We start from the raw sequence: 19,352 nt of genomic DNA, 5'->3' as shown, positions 1-19,352 counted from the left end.
ATCCAAACTAATGATTGATTTATTTAACCAACAGCCTCTGTCTCCTGTAGGAGCTATTGGCACATCAATACTGTCTTTGATAAACCTTGAAATTGATACATTTTATTGTTTCCTCTTTTGTTTGATAGCTAAATGTTGATTCTTGAGTATCTGATGAGGAAAGAGTATAGAATCAGCTTTGTGATATCCACTAAATTTGCTGATTCTTGACAGAATCTCAGCCCGTTGATGGATATTAACTGGTAAATATTTATTTCAGCTCTTATAACTAGTTTGAGGAGTTGCATTGTTTGCTGAGAGATTGCATAACCATCTGTTAGGAGGAAACTAGGAGGAAAAACTAGGAGGAAAGCATGGGCCTAAACTTTAGAGAAATATCCTCTGCTTTGTAGGTGAGAAAATTGAACCACAGAGAGATCTCATAACTTCCAAAACCATACCAAGAATTAGCAAAAGTCATCGGAAGTGTGTTCGTGCCATTTGACACTTGCTGCAAATCCGAGACTATGTCTCATCCTACATCATTTTTTTAGTTGTTTCTTCCCATTCCTTAAGAGGAATTAAGAGGAACTATATCCTGGGATTTGAGTAACATGTTTGTTCAGGAACAGCCTTGATTTGTTGACCTTTTCTTTCTCCCTTCTCTTACTAAAAAACCCCATGAATAAAAAAAAAAGCACCCAAAGATGATCAATGACGGAATATCAATTACATATTCCATGTACCCCAGAGTCAGATTAAAACAAAAAAGTGAACAAACTTGGAACTTGACTTAGGGTGTGCTCGTTCAGTCTCAGGTCTCAGATCATTACCTGCTAATTGAATGTAAAAAAAAAATATGATTTTACATAACCTAAAATGAACACAAGAGATAGTTTGGCATAGTTGGAGTCAGAAAAATCTAACTCAAATCCTTCCTCTGAAGCTGTGTAGCCCTGGATAAGTCATTTAATCTCTCTGACCCTCAGTTTACTCAACTAAAAAATGGGAATACCTCTTGTCATGCCTACCTCATAAGACTATTGTGAGGCTCAAATGAGATTATGTACATAAAGTGCTTTGTAAATTTTAAAGTGCTTTGTAATGTTTATTATAAAATGAGCTTTCCAAATTCGCTTTCACCTAAGACAACTTACGGTGGTCAAAACTATCATCCATCAGTGTCTGGTATATGTGATCAGATTCTTTCCCCCAATTATTCAGCCCAAGGGCATATTCATAATTAATATCATAGAAAATTAATTCCCCAAATGCATGACACCCTACAGACACCAAAGAGTCTGCTTTGATCATTTTCCAAAAGTCAAAAAATCATATATGTTTAATTACTAACTCCTCCAGGAAATGGCTCCCTTGAAAAAGTCTGGAAAGGTGATTAGTTCATCCTAAAAACAGAACTCTGCCATTTTGTTACAAGAAATTTCAGATAGCAATAGTTAAATCTAGCAAAATTCTTTATTAGTTAGGAGAGAATCCATAAGATAGGATCAAAAGCTGGGACTGGAGGGGTTCCAAAGAACTCCTCTATTTCTTCATGTGGAATGGTTTTAATTCTAAAATACTTGCATCCATAGCTGAGAGTTTATAAATGAATAAATCAGGAACTGACAAGAGGCAGCTTACTCAATACCTCTTTATTTAAAAACATGTCCATTAAAAGTAAAGGGGAAAAACATGGCGGGAAGAGGAAAGGCAGCACCAATTTCTTTCAAGCTTGAGGCAGAGGTACATCCAGGTAGGTACTCCACCAAACACTGTTTAGGACAGACAAAATTTTCTACTCAGATCAGGCTAGAGGCAGCATCCTTTGGCATATTAAGGAAAGGAGGTCTACGAAATACATTTTGAATTTCAAAAGGGATTTTAAAAGGGAGGTCAAAGGAAGGATGACTTGATTCTTTTGATAAAAATTTTATCTCTCTCAACATTCAAGCTGCATATTTTATCAGTCTGCAACCAAAAAGTTTCCCTTCTTTGTTTCTTTCATTGCTAATGCTTTAATGAAATTCAGTTTGTATCATTAGACAGAAAGGTAAAGGCTACTGGCACACCCAGACTGGAAAACTCTTTGAGGCAATAGGATCACCAAGCAGTGGAGCCTTGAATGCCACGGGAATGTATGCTGAATCCATGTTCCCTCATCTCCCACTTTTACTTCTACTCATTTGGTTTCTAAGTGGGATAAGTGTAATCTTCATGAGTAGATAAGCGGGGAAAAATGTCAAAGGGCAAAAGTCTTGCCATGGATCCCAAGAGATAATAGTATTTCACTGCATTTCATTCCCTCTTTTGATTCTAGGATGGATTTGGAAAGGTTGGGTAAACTTGGAGCATTCCTTTTTGCCCAGAAGAGTCAGAGAGATGAATCGGAGCATGATTATGTTTTTCAAGCCTATTTCCTGAATGCACACTTGCGCTTAAGGTTGTTCTGTAGAACAGAAACTAGTCATTTTTTTTTCACTTGGGCAAAAAAGAATTTGGGGTGAGGGAACAATGGCATAAAGGTCAGTTGGACAGTAGGTTCAAGCCTGCCACAAGAGGGGAGCATCTGGCCTTCACTTCCATGAGGGTTGGGAGGGAAGTAAACCTAGAACCTAGGGGAAAAGTACCATAAGATAGACCCCTGGGAATGCTGTCTAGATGGGCCAAAGCAAGGTCCAAGGATGGTAATCCCTGTGAATTGGGGATACTTCACCTCCAGATATTTTTGCTCTTAGGCAAAGCCCAATTTGCCACCCCCTCCCCATTATGGATGAGATGTTTTGATTTGGCCACTTCCCCTTGTGCTTACTCTCCCCTCAAAACTGGGGACTTGGCTGCTCAATCAGTCTCATGGTGGAATGCCATTTGCTTCATTACCTAACAAGGTGAAACAAATAGAATCACACTCATACAGCCAGACCTTTGCTTGGCTTACAGTCACAGCACTGGAATCAGGTTCAATTGATCTGAGCAAGACTGGTTCAGTTAGGTCCAATTGTCCCTCTCCCACCCCCACCCCTACCACAGCTGTCCCTTGAACTCTGGGGTCTGAGACCTGAGAAACAAGGAAGAGAAATCTCCTGGTCCACTTCACTGTTGCTCTAGGGCTTGTGTATTATAGCAGCCTGGAGGCAGGTTGTTTTGAATATCCTCCAAGTTCTTGACATCAGCCAGGATCCCATTGATGTTTCCCTCTAGGACCTGCAGGTGGCCTTGCTGCCTCCGAACCCTGTCCTCCAGTTCCAACATCAAGGGCCGAAGCTGAGCATTGATCTTGTTTCTGGTTCTGCTGAGGTTCTGTTCTAGCAAGATTAACCCTTCTTCGTCCACACTGTTGGGCTGATCTATTTCAGAGAACAGGAAATGAGTTAACAAGGAAATTCTATAGACAGATGCCTCTAAAAACACATGGGGTCTTCTACTCTTTCCTGTCCACCATGTTCTTGAGACCAATGGGACGCCAAATTTTCTAATGATTGAACTTCAAGAAAGTGTGGCCTGGATGGTGTCTTTTGAAGCTTACTACAAACCATGTAGAATCAAGTGCTAGATGAGATGCTCCATTAATCCAACCTCTCCTCATTTTACATGTGAAGAACCTGAGACCCATGGGGATTAAATTATACAATCTATGCCCATTCTGACTTTTTTTTTTCTCAAGCCTCAACTCACCTTTGACAGGAAAATCCACCCTTCTTTCCCTCTTCATGATCTGCTGATACCCAAAAATATCCCAACTCTTAGACTAGCTTGTTTGATCCTTTTGGGAACCCAGTTACTGGCTTCCTCCCCTAAGGTTCACTCCTTTGTCTCCAATGAGCTCTATAGCTTCTCCAACTGGGAGTACTTGGCCATCAAGTAGGGCTGTCAACTTCACAACTGGCAGCTGGGCCTCACTGTTACTTCCCTGTTGTGACCTTTAATTAAAAACTATTTTTGGACCTCTAGATGAGCTTACTAGCTATGTGACCCTGAGCAAGTCACTTAACCCTGTTTGTTTCCATTTCCTCAACTGTGAAATTAGCTGACAAAAGAAAGGGCAAACCATTCCATATCTTTGCCACAAAAATCCCAAATGGGGTCATGAAGAGTTGGATACTGCTGAAATTACTGCTAGCAATATATATATATATATATGTATATATATATATATATATATATATATATATATATATATATATATATATGTCCATAGTCTAAAATAAAGTGCTCAAAAATAAGGAGGTCCTTGTCCCAATCCAAGATGCATGACTACCCAATACACCAGAGCCCTAGGTTCAGGGTGGTCAGTGATATCCTATAGTTTTTTCATCCTTTGAAGGGAAACTATTGCTATTTGTCCTTAGCAACTTTTAGAAACTTGCTTGGGTTTAGTGTTTTACAGAGGGTCATCACAAACTTTACGAGTTTAAAAGATGGCTGAAAAAATTGTGGCATATGATGGTGATGGAATACTATTATGCTGTAAGAAGTGATGAACAAGGTGATTTCAGTAGAAGACCTACATGAACAGATGCAGAGTAATATAAGCAGAACCCGAACATTGTACACTGTAGCAGCAATATTGTGGAACGGTCATCTGTGAAAGACTCTGCTTCTCTCAGTAATACAATGATCCAGGACAATTCTGAAGGACTTAGGGCAAAGATCATCCACCTCCAGAGAAAGAACTGTTGGAGTCAGAATGCAGATCAAAGCCTATGATTTTTCAGTTGGGTTTATTTGGATTTTTACTTTAAGGTTTTGGTTTTTTATGATTATTCTCTTACCAAAATGAACAATATAGAAATATGTTTTGCATGATAATCCATGTATAACCAAGATCAGATTATTTGCCATCTCTTGGAAGGGGGAGGAAAGGGAGTGAGGGAAGGAGATCATTTGGATCATATAACTTCAGAAAACTTATATGAAAAAGTATTATATATAATTGGTCAAATAAAATATCTTTACGGTAAAAAAAAAGTTTAGGAGATGGATTCCAGCTGGCTGGGAAAGAATGCAGACTATGATTCTGACTCGAAATCTAGGAAATCCAATGAAATTCTGTTCAGTTCAAATAGGTGTTTCATTTGAGTTCAGGTCAAGTTCTAGCCACAAGCCATCACAAGGAATACCAGCTTGAACAGCACCTGGCCAGACCAGTCTGGTACAAATAAGATTCAACAGCCTTAGGTCAATTCAAGCCATCTATTGAAAAACCCAGCAGTGCTCCGTGACATTCATACCTGACCTGTGCTACAGAGAAAACTAGGAAACAAATCACTAGTTGCTGGAATTCGTGTGTGTGTGTGTGTGTGTGTGTGTGTGTGTGTGTGTGTGTGTGTGTGTGTGTGTGTGTGTGTTGGAGGATGGGGAGGGAGGAGATGCTAAATGTAACCTTCTGTCTTAGAATTAATATTGGGTATTGGGTGCAAGGAAGAAGAGCTGTAAGAACTAGACTTTGGGAGTTAAATGAGTTGCCAGGGGTCACACAGCTGGGATGTGTATGAAGCCAGATTTGACCAGAACCTGCCATCTCTAGGTCTGGCTCTGAATCCACTGAACCATCTAGCTGTTCCCCTACCCCCACCCCACCCAAGATTCTTTTATTCCAAATGATCTTTCAGGCTTTAAAGGAAGCAGAATGATATTAGAAGGGGAAGGGCAGAGTGGACTGAATTCTATACTGTTTCTCAAGTTCCATAGTGCTTTCAAATTCCTCTTTACCTTCAAAATAGGACCAGAGATAACCCTCCAGCTCCCCCATGTTTCTCCCCCAAACCCTTCTAGGTATTTATGAATCTATCCTGGGCTTTATTCCCTTATTTCTCTGAACTTTCTCTCTTGGTGATCTCATTTGCTTCCAGGGGTTCAATGATCATCTCAAGGAAGTGACTCTCAAATCAATAAATTCAGCCTTTATCTCCTTTCTCCTTTCTAAATTCCAGTCCTACATCACTAACTACCTCTCAGACATTTTGGCCTCGATGTTCCACTGGCATCTCAAAATCAACACATCCTAAGCAGAACTCATTATATTCTGCTCTAAATCCGATTCCCCAGTTCCCCAGTCTTAGGAAGGCCATTGTCATCCTTCCAGTCAACTAGAGTCACAGTCTTATATGGGTATTGCTGAGACTTCCCTCTCCTTCAGTACTTCCACATAATAACTGCTCTGTGGTGAATTCTATCTTCACATCCCTCCTTTCCCCTCTCACAGATACCACCCTACCTGAGACACCCCAGCTAAGGAATTACTTCATGCCTTGGACTGTGATGAATTGGTTTCATTGCAAACAATCTCTCCCCTCTCCAGTTCACCTTCCATGGAGATAGATGTCAGTCATGCCTCTGCCCCAAACCCTTCAATGGTTTGCTAGCCTTATTTTTTATTATTTTCTTTCATGGAGTCTATATTCTATTTGCCAAATTGAAGAGTCTCTCGTCTGCTTCTTCATGAACCAGTCCCCATGCCCAGAAATCTGCTCCCTCATCTGCCTTTCAGACCCTTAGCTTTTTTCACAATAGCATCGATTTTACCTCCTCCATTCCTTCCGTGGTCAAAATATTTTGTATATACTTATTTGTGTCAATATTGCATTCTCCCAGCAATACGTACACTTCTTGAGGGCGTATATGGTTCTCTTTATGTCTTTGTGTTCTCAGCACTTAATAGAGTATCTCATAATCGATAGGTAATAAAGGTTTCTTAAAAGGAGAATACAGCCTTTTCTCCACTAGACATTCAAAGCTTGTAATATTGTGGTACTAATATGCTGGAAGACCATGCATACCTATTAGACTCAGGATGCTGTCCAAGGCATTTAGTGTATCTCGGATGGTAAGACCTGCATTTTGGGCTCTGGAATTAGCTCCTTGGGCTTCCTGAATCACCTAAAGAACAGAAAACATGGGTGACTTATGGAGGTATTTAATGGGATGGCTTAGAACGTCCTCTTGCAAGACAATCTCTGGACACTTACCATCTGCACAGTGTCCCCATCCTGATCAAACTCCAGTTCTTTCCTTCCAAGCTCTCCTTCCACATCCCGGATCCCGCTCCTCAGACTGGCCATTCCCTTCTCCAGTGCCAAGGCAGCATCTGCTGTTGTGTTAGCTTCTAAGTTCAATCTCCCTATCTCCTGGGAGGTGAAATGGAGCCATGGTTGATAGGAGACATTTGCAGGGCAAGAAAACATCCCCAAGACAAATTAGGAAAAGAAACAGCTGCAGCTGACCTATGAATGCATGCACTAAATTTGCTGAGAAAAGGCCAGGTTTGGGAACACACCCATCCCCAGGCTTAGCTTTGGATAAGTCAACTTGGGGTCTGTCAAAGCCTGGAAGGGTGACAACAACATGACTGTGTTCCCATCTCAGCTTGAACATTAACAGAACAGAAAACAGGTCAAGAGCAGGATGGGAAAACAGAAAAGAAGGAAAACAAATCCATATTTCTCTGAAGCTTGCTGCTTAACTCTTAGTCTTTGGAATCACTTCACTGGTGCCTTTTGAGGAGATGCGGTTTTGCTTAAAGTGGAGAGAGTGACCAGCCACATCTCAGGAGGTGAATATGGCCAGAGTTTGAGAGCTATTATTACCTCTGGACCAGAATCCTGGTTCAACATCAGTCAATTATATAGGGTTCTGTGCACTAGATGCTATTGAAAGAAAATGACATATCCCTGGTCCTTGCTCATGGAATACCACTGGACTTTGTTTCTATAGGTATCCAAGACATCCACAGTTTGGTAGATCTTCCTAGGAGACCTAGTCAACCTAAATAGCTTAGGGTTGGCTGGATAGCTCTTGGTTGGCTGGATAGAGGAGAATTTCTTTCTCCATCTCTTTCCTTCTCTGTGTCTCTCTTGTCAACTGATTTATTAGAGTCAACTTTCAAATATGGGCTGAAGAAGATCATTACCCTTCTTCGTAGGAGACTAAATATAAGAGAAAGGGTCAAAGCTGGAACTTTGGTTGAAGTTTTCCCAGCTTCTGAAATCAAGACATTGATATCACTGTCATCTGCGTAAGTTATACCTGCTCCAATGCCTGGTGCCAGGGTCCCACTTGTATAATCTAATGTGAGAATCTTTGGGGCCCCTTTACTGGAGAAAGGGATACATACAGGACCACAAATGAGGGGCCTTCTTGGCAGAGCTGGTGACAAGGCTGTATCTTACCCAAACAAGAGGTCAACCACGTAGACACAGAATTAGACAGGGCCATGACCTCATCTAGGAGCTTCAGGAGCCAAAATGGGGCAGACGTGATTTCCCTTCTCACCCTCTTTCGTGGTCCTTGTCCTCCCCTACCCCAACATGCCCTGCGGAGTCTTAATAACTTTTACCTGTTCGATATTATCAGCAATCTCTAGCGCCTCTCCTGCCATGCTCTTTGCTCGCCTGGCATCCGCAGAAGCACTGCCCAGGGCTGCCTCTGCCCGGCCTGTTTTGTCATTGGCATCTGTGACCATCTGACTGATAATGGGGAGTCTCCTCAGAGCATCTTCTGATTCTGTTTTCCTATCTCCGACCTGCAGGTCAAATTCTGAGATGGGAGAAGATAGTGCTATGAGTCCAAGTCCAACTAGTGACAATGAAAGAGAAAGAGTCTTAAGATCAGGGGCGCACAATACTATCATGCTCAAAGAAATAATGAACTGGAAGGATTCCATGGGAACTGGAACAACCTCCAGGAATTGATGCAGAGTGAAAGGAGCAGAACCAGGAGAACATTGTACACAGAAACTGAGATACTGTGGCACACCTGAATGAATAGGATTTCTCTACTAGCAGTAATGCAATATCCCAGGACAATTCTGAGGGACTAATGAGAAAGAACGCTATCCAAATCTAGAGAAAGAACTGTGGGAGTGGAAAGGCAGAAGAAAAACAACTGCTTGATCACATGGTTCGATGGGAATATGCCTGGAGATGTAGACTCTAAATGATCACCCTAGTGCAATTATTAATAATATGGAAATAGGTCTTGATTAATGACACATGTAAAACCCAGTGGAACTACATGTTGGTTACTGCAGGGGGAAGGAGGGGAGGGGAGGGGAGGGAAAGAACATGAATCATATAACCATGGGAATATATTCTAAATTAATTAATTAAATAAAAATTTTCAATTAAAAAAAAGAATCTAGGGGCACAACCTCTCAAAAGGAAACCCAAAGCCTGAATTCTGGATTTTTTAGCCCCAACGCATTATAGCATCCCAGAATGGAGCCAACATTTTGGGAGAAGTTAAATTCATCTTGTAGATTCTCTAAATATTCAGCCAGTTCCCACCTGCCCACCCGTCTCTATTACAAAACGGGCAACTGAGTTAAGTATTGTAAGACTGACTTAGCCCAAGATCACACAGGTTGTAAACAGACAAAAGTTTAGAATTTACAGCCCCAAACACTGAGTTCTAAACTCAAAACTTGTATTTTTGAGTATAAACTCAAAACTTACTAAGAAAGAGAAGGGAGGCATCATGGCATTTTAAAGGGAGTTGTCTGGCTTCAGAATCAGGAAGACCTGAGTTCAAATCCTACCTCAGACACACACTAGTTGTGCCATTCTTGGTAAATCATTTAATTTCTAAGTGCCCAAAGCAACCATATTAGTTATGAGTAGATTCTGATCTGCACTGATAAAGAAGTTAAATCAATCCACAAATAGGCATTAAAAAAAAAAAAAAACCTCTTACCTTCTGTCTTAGAATCCATTCAAAATATCATTTCTAAGCCAGAACAGCAACAAAGGCAAGGCAACTGGGGTTAAGTGACTTGCCCAGGGTCATACCACTAGGAAGTATGTGAAGTCAGATTTGGACCTAGGTCCTCTAGACTCCAGACCTGGTGCTCTACCCCCTGTGCTACCCAGCTCAAGCATTTGTTAAGGGTTTATAATGGGGCTCTGTATATATACCCCTGAAATCATAGGACACTTCAAAATAAAATAAGTGAATAGATAAAAATAAATTAAAATAAAATAATTTTAAATAGGTGAGAGAAAGAATAGGTGGATTTGGATAGGAAGGGAGTATGGAGAGTCCAAACAAAGGAAACCCTGGGAAAGTTTCCCTTCTTTTCTGTAAGGAAGGAACCTGGAGCCATGAACAGGGATTTCCTGCTGTGTCCCCCTCTAATGAAGCATGCTAACACTGACACCAGGGGGCAATGGTCACTATTTCTGGGAACAACAACAAGCATTTTCTAGTGCAACTAATTAGACCCAACTCTAGCACCAGCAGAGGAAAAGAAGACAAAGAGACAGCACGCCCCAGTAAAGAGAATTCTGGACTCGAGTCTGGTAGATCCAGGTTCAAATTGACACTTAAATTATCTGTGCAACCACAAGCTGGTCACTGGACTCATGCTTTCTCATCTGTAAAATGGGGATAATAATCCCTACAGTACACCCTCCCTAGAGATGTTTCAAGGCTTACATTTGATAATGTAGGTAAAGTATTTTGCAAACCACTATAGATATCAACTACTGTAATTATAGTAAAATTAATAAGGACTCCGAATCAGCTTGGCATAAAGGTTAGAGAGCTGACCTTGGACTTGGGAAGACTGAGGTTCTAGAATCAGAGCCATGGACAAGTCACTAAACCTCTAGACTTGGATAGGGTGGTGGACCTGAAGTCAAGGAGACCTGAATTCAAGTTCTGCCTCAGATACTGTTAGCTGTACAGCCCTAGTGAGTCACTTAACCTCTTTTTACTGTGATTTCTTCATCTGTAAAATGGGGATAATGATAGCACTTACATACCAGAGTTTTAAGTGAAATCATATTTGTATAGTGCTTTGCCAACCTTAAATTGCTACATAAAAACTAGCTGTTATTTAGAAGAGTATACAAAGTGGCAGCAAAGTAGCTTAAAAGATAGAAAGCCAAACCAGGAGTTGGGAGGATTTGGTTTCAAATCTGACCTGAAATCCTTCTTGGGTTTGACTCTGGGCAACTCACTTAAACTCATTTGCCCTTGCCCTTCAGCCTTAGAGTCATTACTGAGACAGGAAATAAGAGGTTTGTTTTTTAAAGTATTTACTGATCTACATGAATAAAACCATGGGTTCCAATTAAAAAAAAATCGTTCATAAAGACTTACCCCTGAGATTTTTTAAAATGCTCTCCACTTCATAAAAAGTAGCATTGCCCATGCTCAGTGCCTCTTCAGCTCTGCTTTTAGCAAGATTGGCACGAGAAAGCAGCTGATCCGATTTCTGTAAATAGCCAAGAACAACCAAGATTAGAGCCCATGGAACAACCACCCCAGGAGCACATTCCTACTTGCCAAAATTAACCCCGACACATTTCTCTCTCATGATAACAGAATGCCACGATGGACCTCGCAGGAACATGAGACCAGATGAAATCTCCCACTCTTTCGGAAAGGATGAAACATTGGATGACCTGAGGACACATCCCCATGGCCAAAACTTCTCCCATCCAAGGTTTTGAAAACGTCATCTTGCAAATTATAATTTTCACTTCTCATTGCCTTTCAGAGATAGCACAGTGAATGGCTGGAACCCCAAAATAAAATGTTAAGAGGTCCGAATGGTATCCCCAGATTTGAGCACTGACTCATTGGGTGGTTCTGGATGACTAACATTATGTTTGAAGCTCAGCCTAGATAGAAATAGGCTGGTTTCAGAACGTCTTTAGATAGAATCCAAAGTGCCTCGGTGCTGTTAACAGGCTGTTTAATCCATATTTGTTCTGGATTTGGAATCAGAGGACCTGGGCTCACATCCTGACAAGCTATGTCATTCTAGGCTCCCTGAGCCTCAGTTTTCTCATCTATAAAATTAGGATAAGAACACAGATTTAGATGATGTAGTAAATAGAGTTGTTTTGAAGAAAGCCCTTGGTAACCCTTAGGATGCTTTATGAATGTAAACTCTTCTTCTCAGTGGTATGAGGTACCTGTCTCTCCTTCTCTCCATCTTGTAACAGCCGCTGTGTTTCCTCCTCCCAGTCTCCCAGGCGGTCTTGCAAGCGTTTGTACTCCGTTATATGTCTTGTTACCAGACTTGACAGAGAGTCAGCTTCCTGTCTGATTCTCTTTGTTGCTTCCTGAAATGACAGAGACATCAAGATGCCACAGGGAAGAGGCAGCTATGTAGGGTAGGCAACCTAGCTGTGTAGAGAGAGCACTGGGGCTGGACTCAGCAAGACAGGAATTCAGATTCAGCCTTTGCTATGTGACTCTGGGCAAGTTATTTAATGGCTTTGTGCCTCAGTTTCTTTAACTGTAAAATGGGGATAATAACAGTATCTACTTCCAAGAGTTGTTGTGAGGACCAAGTATGATAATATTTGTAAAGCTTTTATAATATATAATATATAACATAGAATGTAGAATATATAAAATCTAATGACTAATGCTTTTTCCCTTCTTTTTCCTCCCTCTACCAAAAGGGCCAGTCTGCAGGCCCCACCTGACATCACTTCCTAGACATCGAAGCTATATAATAATAAAGCACACAAAAAGCCTTGAAGAGTGAGCACCAGCCACCAAGGCAAAGAAAAGTGGCCTCCAAAGATATATAGCAAATTTTCCAACTTCCTTGGGCTTATTCTCCATTAGAATGTGTGGCTGTGGGGCAAAACCTCCAAATAATTTTTTCTTTGCTTTATATCTGTCTTTATGTCTTCTCCAAACCTTGAAAAGGGGCAGAGAAAGCAGCAGATGGATTAGGCAGTGGGAATGGGAGAGCAGAGAGGGATGGACCCAGACATTTTCTAAATCAAACAAACTTTGAAAGCTGTCTCCTAGGCCAAACGGAAGTAAGCCCCTTTCAGTCTGGACAGGCAAAAAATTCAGCCTTCACTAGTAATTAATTGGACACAGTTCCCAGTGGTCTCTGGGATCTGGGAAAAAGGCTACCACTGGATCAGCCACTGTGAAATTACAATAGCCCTTCTTGGCCCCAAAGAAGAGATATGAGAAGCCAGGTGGAATCATGTGGGTGTAGAAGACTCCATTTAATGTTGGACTTTTCCTATGTGTGTGTTAGTTTTGCTGAACTGGTGGGTTTTTTTAATTTTTTAAATTCTTTGTTATGAGAGCTGTTTGTTTCCCTGAGAAAGAGAGAAAGGAAGTATAGGCTAAAGAAATGGAGGTGATACTAGAAAAATAGCCATAATTGCTTATCTTTATATTCCTAGCATTTAGAACATCCCGATTTATTATTGATTGACAGTCAAAATGTATTTTATTTATTTATTTCAAATGCTTGTTGACTGTTGACTAACAGTAAAAAATATTTGTTTTTGTTTAAAAAAAATCAGCTGCCATCTTCACAATTTTACCCCTGTAATAGACTAAGGTTGGGGCAACTAGGTAAAGCAGTGGATAGAGCACTGGGTCTGGAGTCAGAAAGACCTGATTTTAAAATCTATCCTCCAACACTTACTAGCTGTGTGACCCTGGGAAAGTCACTCAACCCTGTTTGTCTCAATTTCCTCATCTGTAAAATGAGTTGGAGAAGGAAATGGCAAACCATTCCAGGATCTTTGCTAAGAGAACCCCAAATGGGGTCACAAAGCGTAGAACATGACTGAACTGACTGAAGGACAAAACAAACTGAGGTTATGTCAAGTCTCCCTCAGGATTTTGTTCTATTTAGGTAGGAAGAAAAAAGACAGAAGAAATGGAAAGTTGGAGACCTCTTCTTTCAACTTGAAGCTGGAATGAAGGGAGGTTGAGGAAGCTCTTGGAGAATGCCTCCATAGACTGGAAGTGGGAATGGAACCCCCAGAAGCTTCCTGGTTTTTTGCTGCCTGTGTTTATGTGCCTTCAGTTGTCCTGGTGAAGTTTAGCAGTAGATGCCCTCACCTCAGTGGCCTGGTGAGAGATTCCTGGGTGTTGAACCATGGAGTTCAGTAGGTGGAGGCTCTGCTGGTAAGCCTTTTCTGCCTCACTGTCAGCTTGACCAGCCTCTCTCCCCAACTGTTGAGCCATGGATTTGACTTCCTCAAATCTACAGAAAGAGAAAATCTTGAGAATTTTACTCCTGTGGGAAATGTAGAATGCCCGGAAGCTCTGCCAGGTGTTTAACAGTGTAAATACTTCAGCCAACAAATATTTATTCCATCACCAGAGAGTAAAAGGTCAGTGTGGTTCATACCACTCTACCATGTGTGGTACAAACTTGGGAGCCCAAAGATCTAAATTTAAGCAATGGCCCCACCACTTATTAGCTCTGTGGTACTACCTCTAAGTATCTTTATCCATCTGTAAAATGGGCTGAGATGAGCATGACTTACCTTAGAAGGTTATTGTTAAGAGGATAAACATTCTCTTAGTATTTCTTTCTGGGTTTTTAATTCTGGGTTTCTGGCTTTATTCTCCCTCATGTGCTCTGTGTTCCAGCCAATCTGGTTTACCTCTTGGTCCCTCATACAGAACATTTGGTTTCCCAATTCTGTGCCCTTCCTCTCCCACTTTCCCTCTACCTCTTGGGATTCTTATCCCCTTTCAAGGCTCCACTCAGGGGCATCTCCTTCCTACATGATACTTTTCCTGATTCTCCAGAGTTGCCTCCTTGCCCTCTTTCCAGTAACTTTATATTGACTGCATATTTTTAAAAATTTACTTATCTGTGTACATATTGCATCCTCCAAGTAGAATGTAAACTCTTGGAGTATAGAGAGTATTTTCATTTTTGTTTTTTGTATCTTCAGTGCCTAGCAGTAACTGTCACTTGGGATTACATTAAAATTTGTGGATGTAAACTGAAGGTAGCTAGATAGATACAGTGGCTAGAGGCCTAGCTTTGGGGTTAGGAAGACCTGAATTCAAATCCTGCCTCAGACACTTACCAGCTATGTGACCCTGGACAAATCATATACCTTTTCTCAGCCTCAGTTTCCTTTGTAGAGTGCTAATCATTGAGTCTTTTCCAGTTGTGCCCGACTCTCTGTGAAACCATTTGAGAATTTCTTGGCTAAGATACTGGAGTTGTTTGCTGTTTACTTCACCATCTCTTTTTACAGATGAGGAAACTGAGGCAAACAGAGTTAATTGTCTTGTCCAGGGTGACACAGATAATAAATATCTGAGAACAGATTTGAAATCAGAAAGATGAATCTTTCCTCAATTTCCAATACATATTTTAAAATTTCCTCAATACATATTATAATGACACCTACATCACAGGGTTAACATGAGGATCAAATGAGGCAATATTCATGAAAAGCTTCACAAACTTTAAATATTAATTATTTGCTGTTATACTTTTATTATTATAACAATCAGAAAAAAATTAGACCCATTGGGTTCTCATAAGTTTTCCCAGCTTTTCTACCCACCTACCCACATTGCCAGCAATCAATATAGTGAATTCAAACTTACTTTCCCACAAGCCCTTGTACCACAGAGCTGTCCACACTGCTTCCTGCCCCTCCTTCAGTCACAGTTTTGCGAACCAATTCTAAGGCTTGGTTAGAATAATCTCTGGTTTCTCCCTCCAGTCGTTCCATATCATTAGCTGACTTCACATGACTGGAAATTAAGAATGTGAAATGTCATTAGAGTTCTTACAGCAAAAGTTGGGTCATTTGATGTCTGCCTTTCCATCTTTCCTGAAAGTCAAAGGAAAGGGAAGGGTAGAGGTGACATCTGTCTGGAAGACATAGAAACTGAGTCACTGTCTCAGTAGATATATCAGAGTATCTTTTTTTTAATAACCCTCACCTTCCATCTTGGAATCAATACTGTGTATTGGTTCCAAGGCAGAAGAGTGGTGAGGGCTAGGCAATGAGGGTCAAGTGAATTGCCCAGGGTCACACAGCTGGGAAGTGTTTGAGGCCAGTTTAAATAATAGGATGTCCTAGAACAGAGCAATTAGATACATATCACTCCCCAGAGTGTTGCCTAAACCCAATAAAAATGTAAAAAATTGGGAAATATTTAATAACGAAAGTAAAAATACAATAGGATATAGATAATGTTAATATGTGATTTTCTAAGTCAGTAGGCACCTGCAAGGAACTCTATATAAGGTTCAGTGGTCCTCGTTTCCATTTGAATTTGACATCCCTTTTCTGGAGAAGTATCCTAGAACCATCTTGGCAGTATCTTATTTTTGAATGAAACTATCTATTATTTCAAGACTTTTCATTATTCAGTTAGTAGCCCTGGGGAATATGCTCAGTGCCTTCTCAATTATGGTGGAATCCAGTTAGAATCCATCCAACATAGCCATGGAGAACCCACAGTCACCCTCACACCACAATGAGCTGCCCCAGTAGAGCTTTCCAAGGCTGTCCATCATTCCCAATTGGGAGGACCTCCTGGAGGAGAACATGGAAAAGAGCCTCATAGAATGGATAGACACGGGCAGGCATGGGTTCTTTGGAGGGGACACTGCCACTGGAGAGATCATGGATCCATTTTAATATTTTGTGGATCCATTTTAGTATTTTGAGTTTCTGAGGCACAAAGTGGTAATGTCCTGCAGTCTAGTGCTCTGTATTCTGTGTCTTGCCTCCTGAATATAGTATGTGCTTAATAAATGCTTGTTAAATGAACAAAAGCCCCACATCCTTCAGGGTGTGGAAATATCGATTTGGTGGGCCCTCTCTAGGGCGAGTGATTTCCCACAACTCAAGGCCCTTTTCAACACTAACAAAGCTTCTCGGCGTATTTCTGCCAGGCTCTTTCTTTCTCCAGCTTGTCCCCCAATAAACTGGGCCTGATTCCAAAGAGAGAAACCTTTGTCAACAGAATCCTCGCAGATGTTCTTCCCTTCATCCTCCCCCAAAGCTGAAGACAGCCATCCAGCGCCCCGGAGATGGCTCTCCCCATAGAAATCTGACATCCCCCCTTGAACTAATGGAGTTCCATTAGAGTTCAGCTGAGTTTACCACCTGTTGAACATCGTGCTGAGAACAAATCTCAGAGGCAGCTGGATTTATGGTCCGAGGTAAGGAGGACCCTCAGAAGCTGCAGGAACATAAACACGTGTTTTACAGCCGTCATTAGGCTCCTGCAGAGCTTGTCAGACCCAAGGCTTGGCCCCCAACCAGCCTGCTTGCTCACTACTTGTTGTTACTTGTTCCTGGGCTGGGTTTGAATGGAGCATTCGAGTCCCCAGAGGCTATAGAGAGTTCTTTCCCAAAGGCTCATTCGTTCCAGTTCCAGGTGGCCCCAGGAACCATGCCCTGCATGGACGAGGCCAACAAGCCCCCCTCGGAACAGCTGGGGAGGAAATGCTCCCATTCCCAGTCTCATCCATCTACTCTTCCTTCCAAAAACTGTGCCTTGTACCGCGGCAGGGGTCCTTCATCTGGGATCCGAGAACTCTTTTTTGTTCCTTTTTATTTGGTCAATTTCAAACATTATTCCTTGGTTACAAAAATCATTTTCTATTCCTCCCTCCCCTCCCGTAGGTGACGTGCAATTCCACTGGGTATTACATGTGTCCTTGATCAGAACTCATTTCCATCGTGAACACTTAAAAGACACGTTCATGACGATTTCAATGGAATTCCTTTCCTCTGCAATCCTACCTAGTTTCATATACGCCTTTAATAAAGACATTATTCTGAAATGGGGACCGCTGACTTCTCTAAACTGTCAAAGGGGTCTGCAACCCAGTATCTGGAGACCTCCATTTCTCTAAAAACTAAACCCAATCTGAGGCAAGAGGATAACTAACTGTTGACCCTAGAAAAGAGTCAACCAGAGCTTCCCCATGGCCACAGCTCCAGCTTGGCTGAGTCGGGCTCCCGGGTAGATCATTTAGAGCACCTATGGGTGACTCACCTGTCTGCTAGCTTCCAGGCCTCTTGGGCTAGTGTCTTAAAGCCATTTGGTCCCTCATACCGGTCTGAAGGTGGGATATTCTGGAGGAAAGAAGCAGAGAGAGACAAAGGTCCAAACTCTGCCACTTAATCTTGGTACCGCAGAAGTGAGGAATCTGACCCTTTAGCATCGCTCCTGTTGGTACTTGTGGAAGGTATCCTATGCATCCCCACACTCCTCCCTGTCTCCGGGTATTTCGGTAATAGCCATTCTGCTTTCCCTAAGGTAGGATCCAATCCGAGGTCCTCTGTCTCTCACCTCCCAACCCCGGGCTCCTTCCTTCAGATTTAATAACATAATCAGCAAATCCCATCCCTCCTGCCCTTGAATTGGATCATACATCATTACATCAAGGATCTGGGATTTTGTCCATGGAGGGACTCCCTCCACCAGCTCCCACTAGGATTGCACCATGCTGTGGCTGATAGTCCTTACGTGTTGCTGTGGCTAAAAATGATAATAAGACATAGAGAGAGACATACAGGCAGAAAATCAGACCAACAGATAAATAGGCAGAGATAGAGACAAATACATTGACAGACAGATTGATAGATGAGAGAGAGTGACAGACACACAGATAGATTGATTGATGAGAGAGAGAGAGACAGACACAACGACAATAGACAGAGAGAGGCAGAAACAGAAAGAGATAGAGGGGGAGATAGACACACAAATAGACTGATAGATGAGAGAGAGACAGACACACAAATAGATTGATAGATTGATAGATGAGAGAGACAGATTCACAAACCAACAGACAGACAGAGCCAGAAACAGAAAGACAGATAGATAGAGGGAGAGATAGACAGACATACAAATAGATTGATAGATAAGACAGATCCACAAACCAGCAGACAGAGGCAGAAACAGAAAGATAGAGAGAGACCAACACACAAATAGATTGATAATTGAGAGAGATAGATCCACAAAGCAACAGACAGACAGACAGACAGAGGCAGAAACAGAAAGACAGATAGATAGAGGGAGAGATAGACAGACAGAGAGAGTGATGGATGATAGTATTTATATAACACTTTAAGGTTTATAAAATGTGCTATGCATTATCTCTCATGATCCTCGCAATAACTTTTTATAATTAAGGAAACTGAGGCAAACAGAGGGTAAAAGACTTGCCCAGGGTCAAATAGTTATTAAGTGTCTGAAGTCAGACTTGAACTCAGGTCTTTGTGACTATGCCACCTAGCTGCCTCCCCAAAGGTCATTCCCCTGCAGACAATCTAATGAGTCTCTTCAAATTTAGCTAGACTGGTCCCCAAATGATAGACATCTCAGTTTATCAAATTCAACTGGATTCAAGGTTTTTCCAGCTTTTATATTCCTCTGGCAGTCTTTGAGAATCCAGGATCACCTCCCTACCACAACGAGGCACATTAGCAGAGTTCTCTAGTGGAGGATTAATCTAGATTAACCCCTTGTAAAGTAAGGTCAGTAAAAGCACACATTTCCTAGCTGTGTGATCCTGGGCAAGTCACTTAACTCCTGTTGCCTATCCCTTATCGTTCTTCTGCCTTGGAACCAATACACAGTTCTGATTCTAAGATGGA

General features: G+C 41.6%; 1 protein-coding gene across 1 annotated transcript in view; it reads right to left on the bottom strand.

Annotated features, from left to right (window-relative positions):
* Positions 1–1,613: 1,613 nt before the first annotated feature.
* Positions 1,614–19,352, bottom strand: part of LAMC2 (laminin subunit gamma 2) — a 90,165-nt gene continuing 72,426 nt past the window's right edge. Inside the window, 9 exon segments of the mRNA XM_056814613.1 lie at positions 1,614–3,326; positions 6,759–6,858; positions 6,948–7,106; positions 8,315–8,514; positions 11,080–11,194; positions 11,901–12,050; positions 13,816–13,960; positions 15,334–15,483; positions 17,749–17,828. Coding sequence (XP_056670591.1) covers positions 3,073–3,326; positions 6,759–6,858; positions 6,948–7,106; positions 8,315–8,514; positions 11,080–11,194; positions 11,901–12,050; positions 13,816–13,960; positions 15,334–15,483; positions 17,749–17,828 — 1,353 coding nt within the window. The 3' untranslated portion in view covers positions 1,614–3,072.

This window comes from Monodelphis domestica, chromosome 2 (assembly GCF_027887165.1).
Source record: "Monodelphis domestica isolate mMonDom1 chromosome 2, mMonDom1.pri, whole genome shotgun sequence".
Taxonomy (NCBI): Eukaryota; Metazoa; Chordata; class Mammalia; order Didelphimorphia; family Didelphidae; genus Monodelphis; species Monodelphis domestica.
Note: the sequence above shows the minus strand (reverse complement) of the source record. Positions and strands in the feature narration are given on the sequence as shown.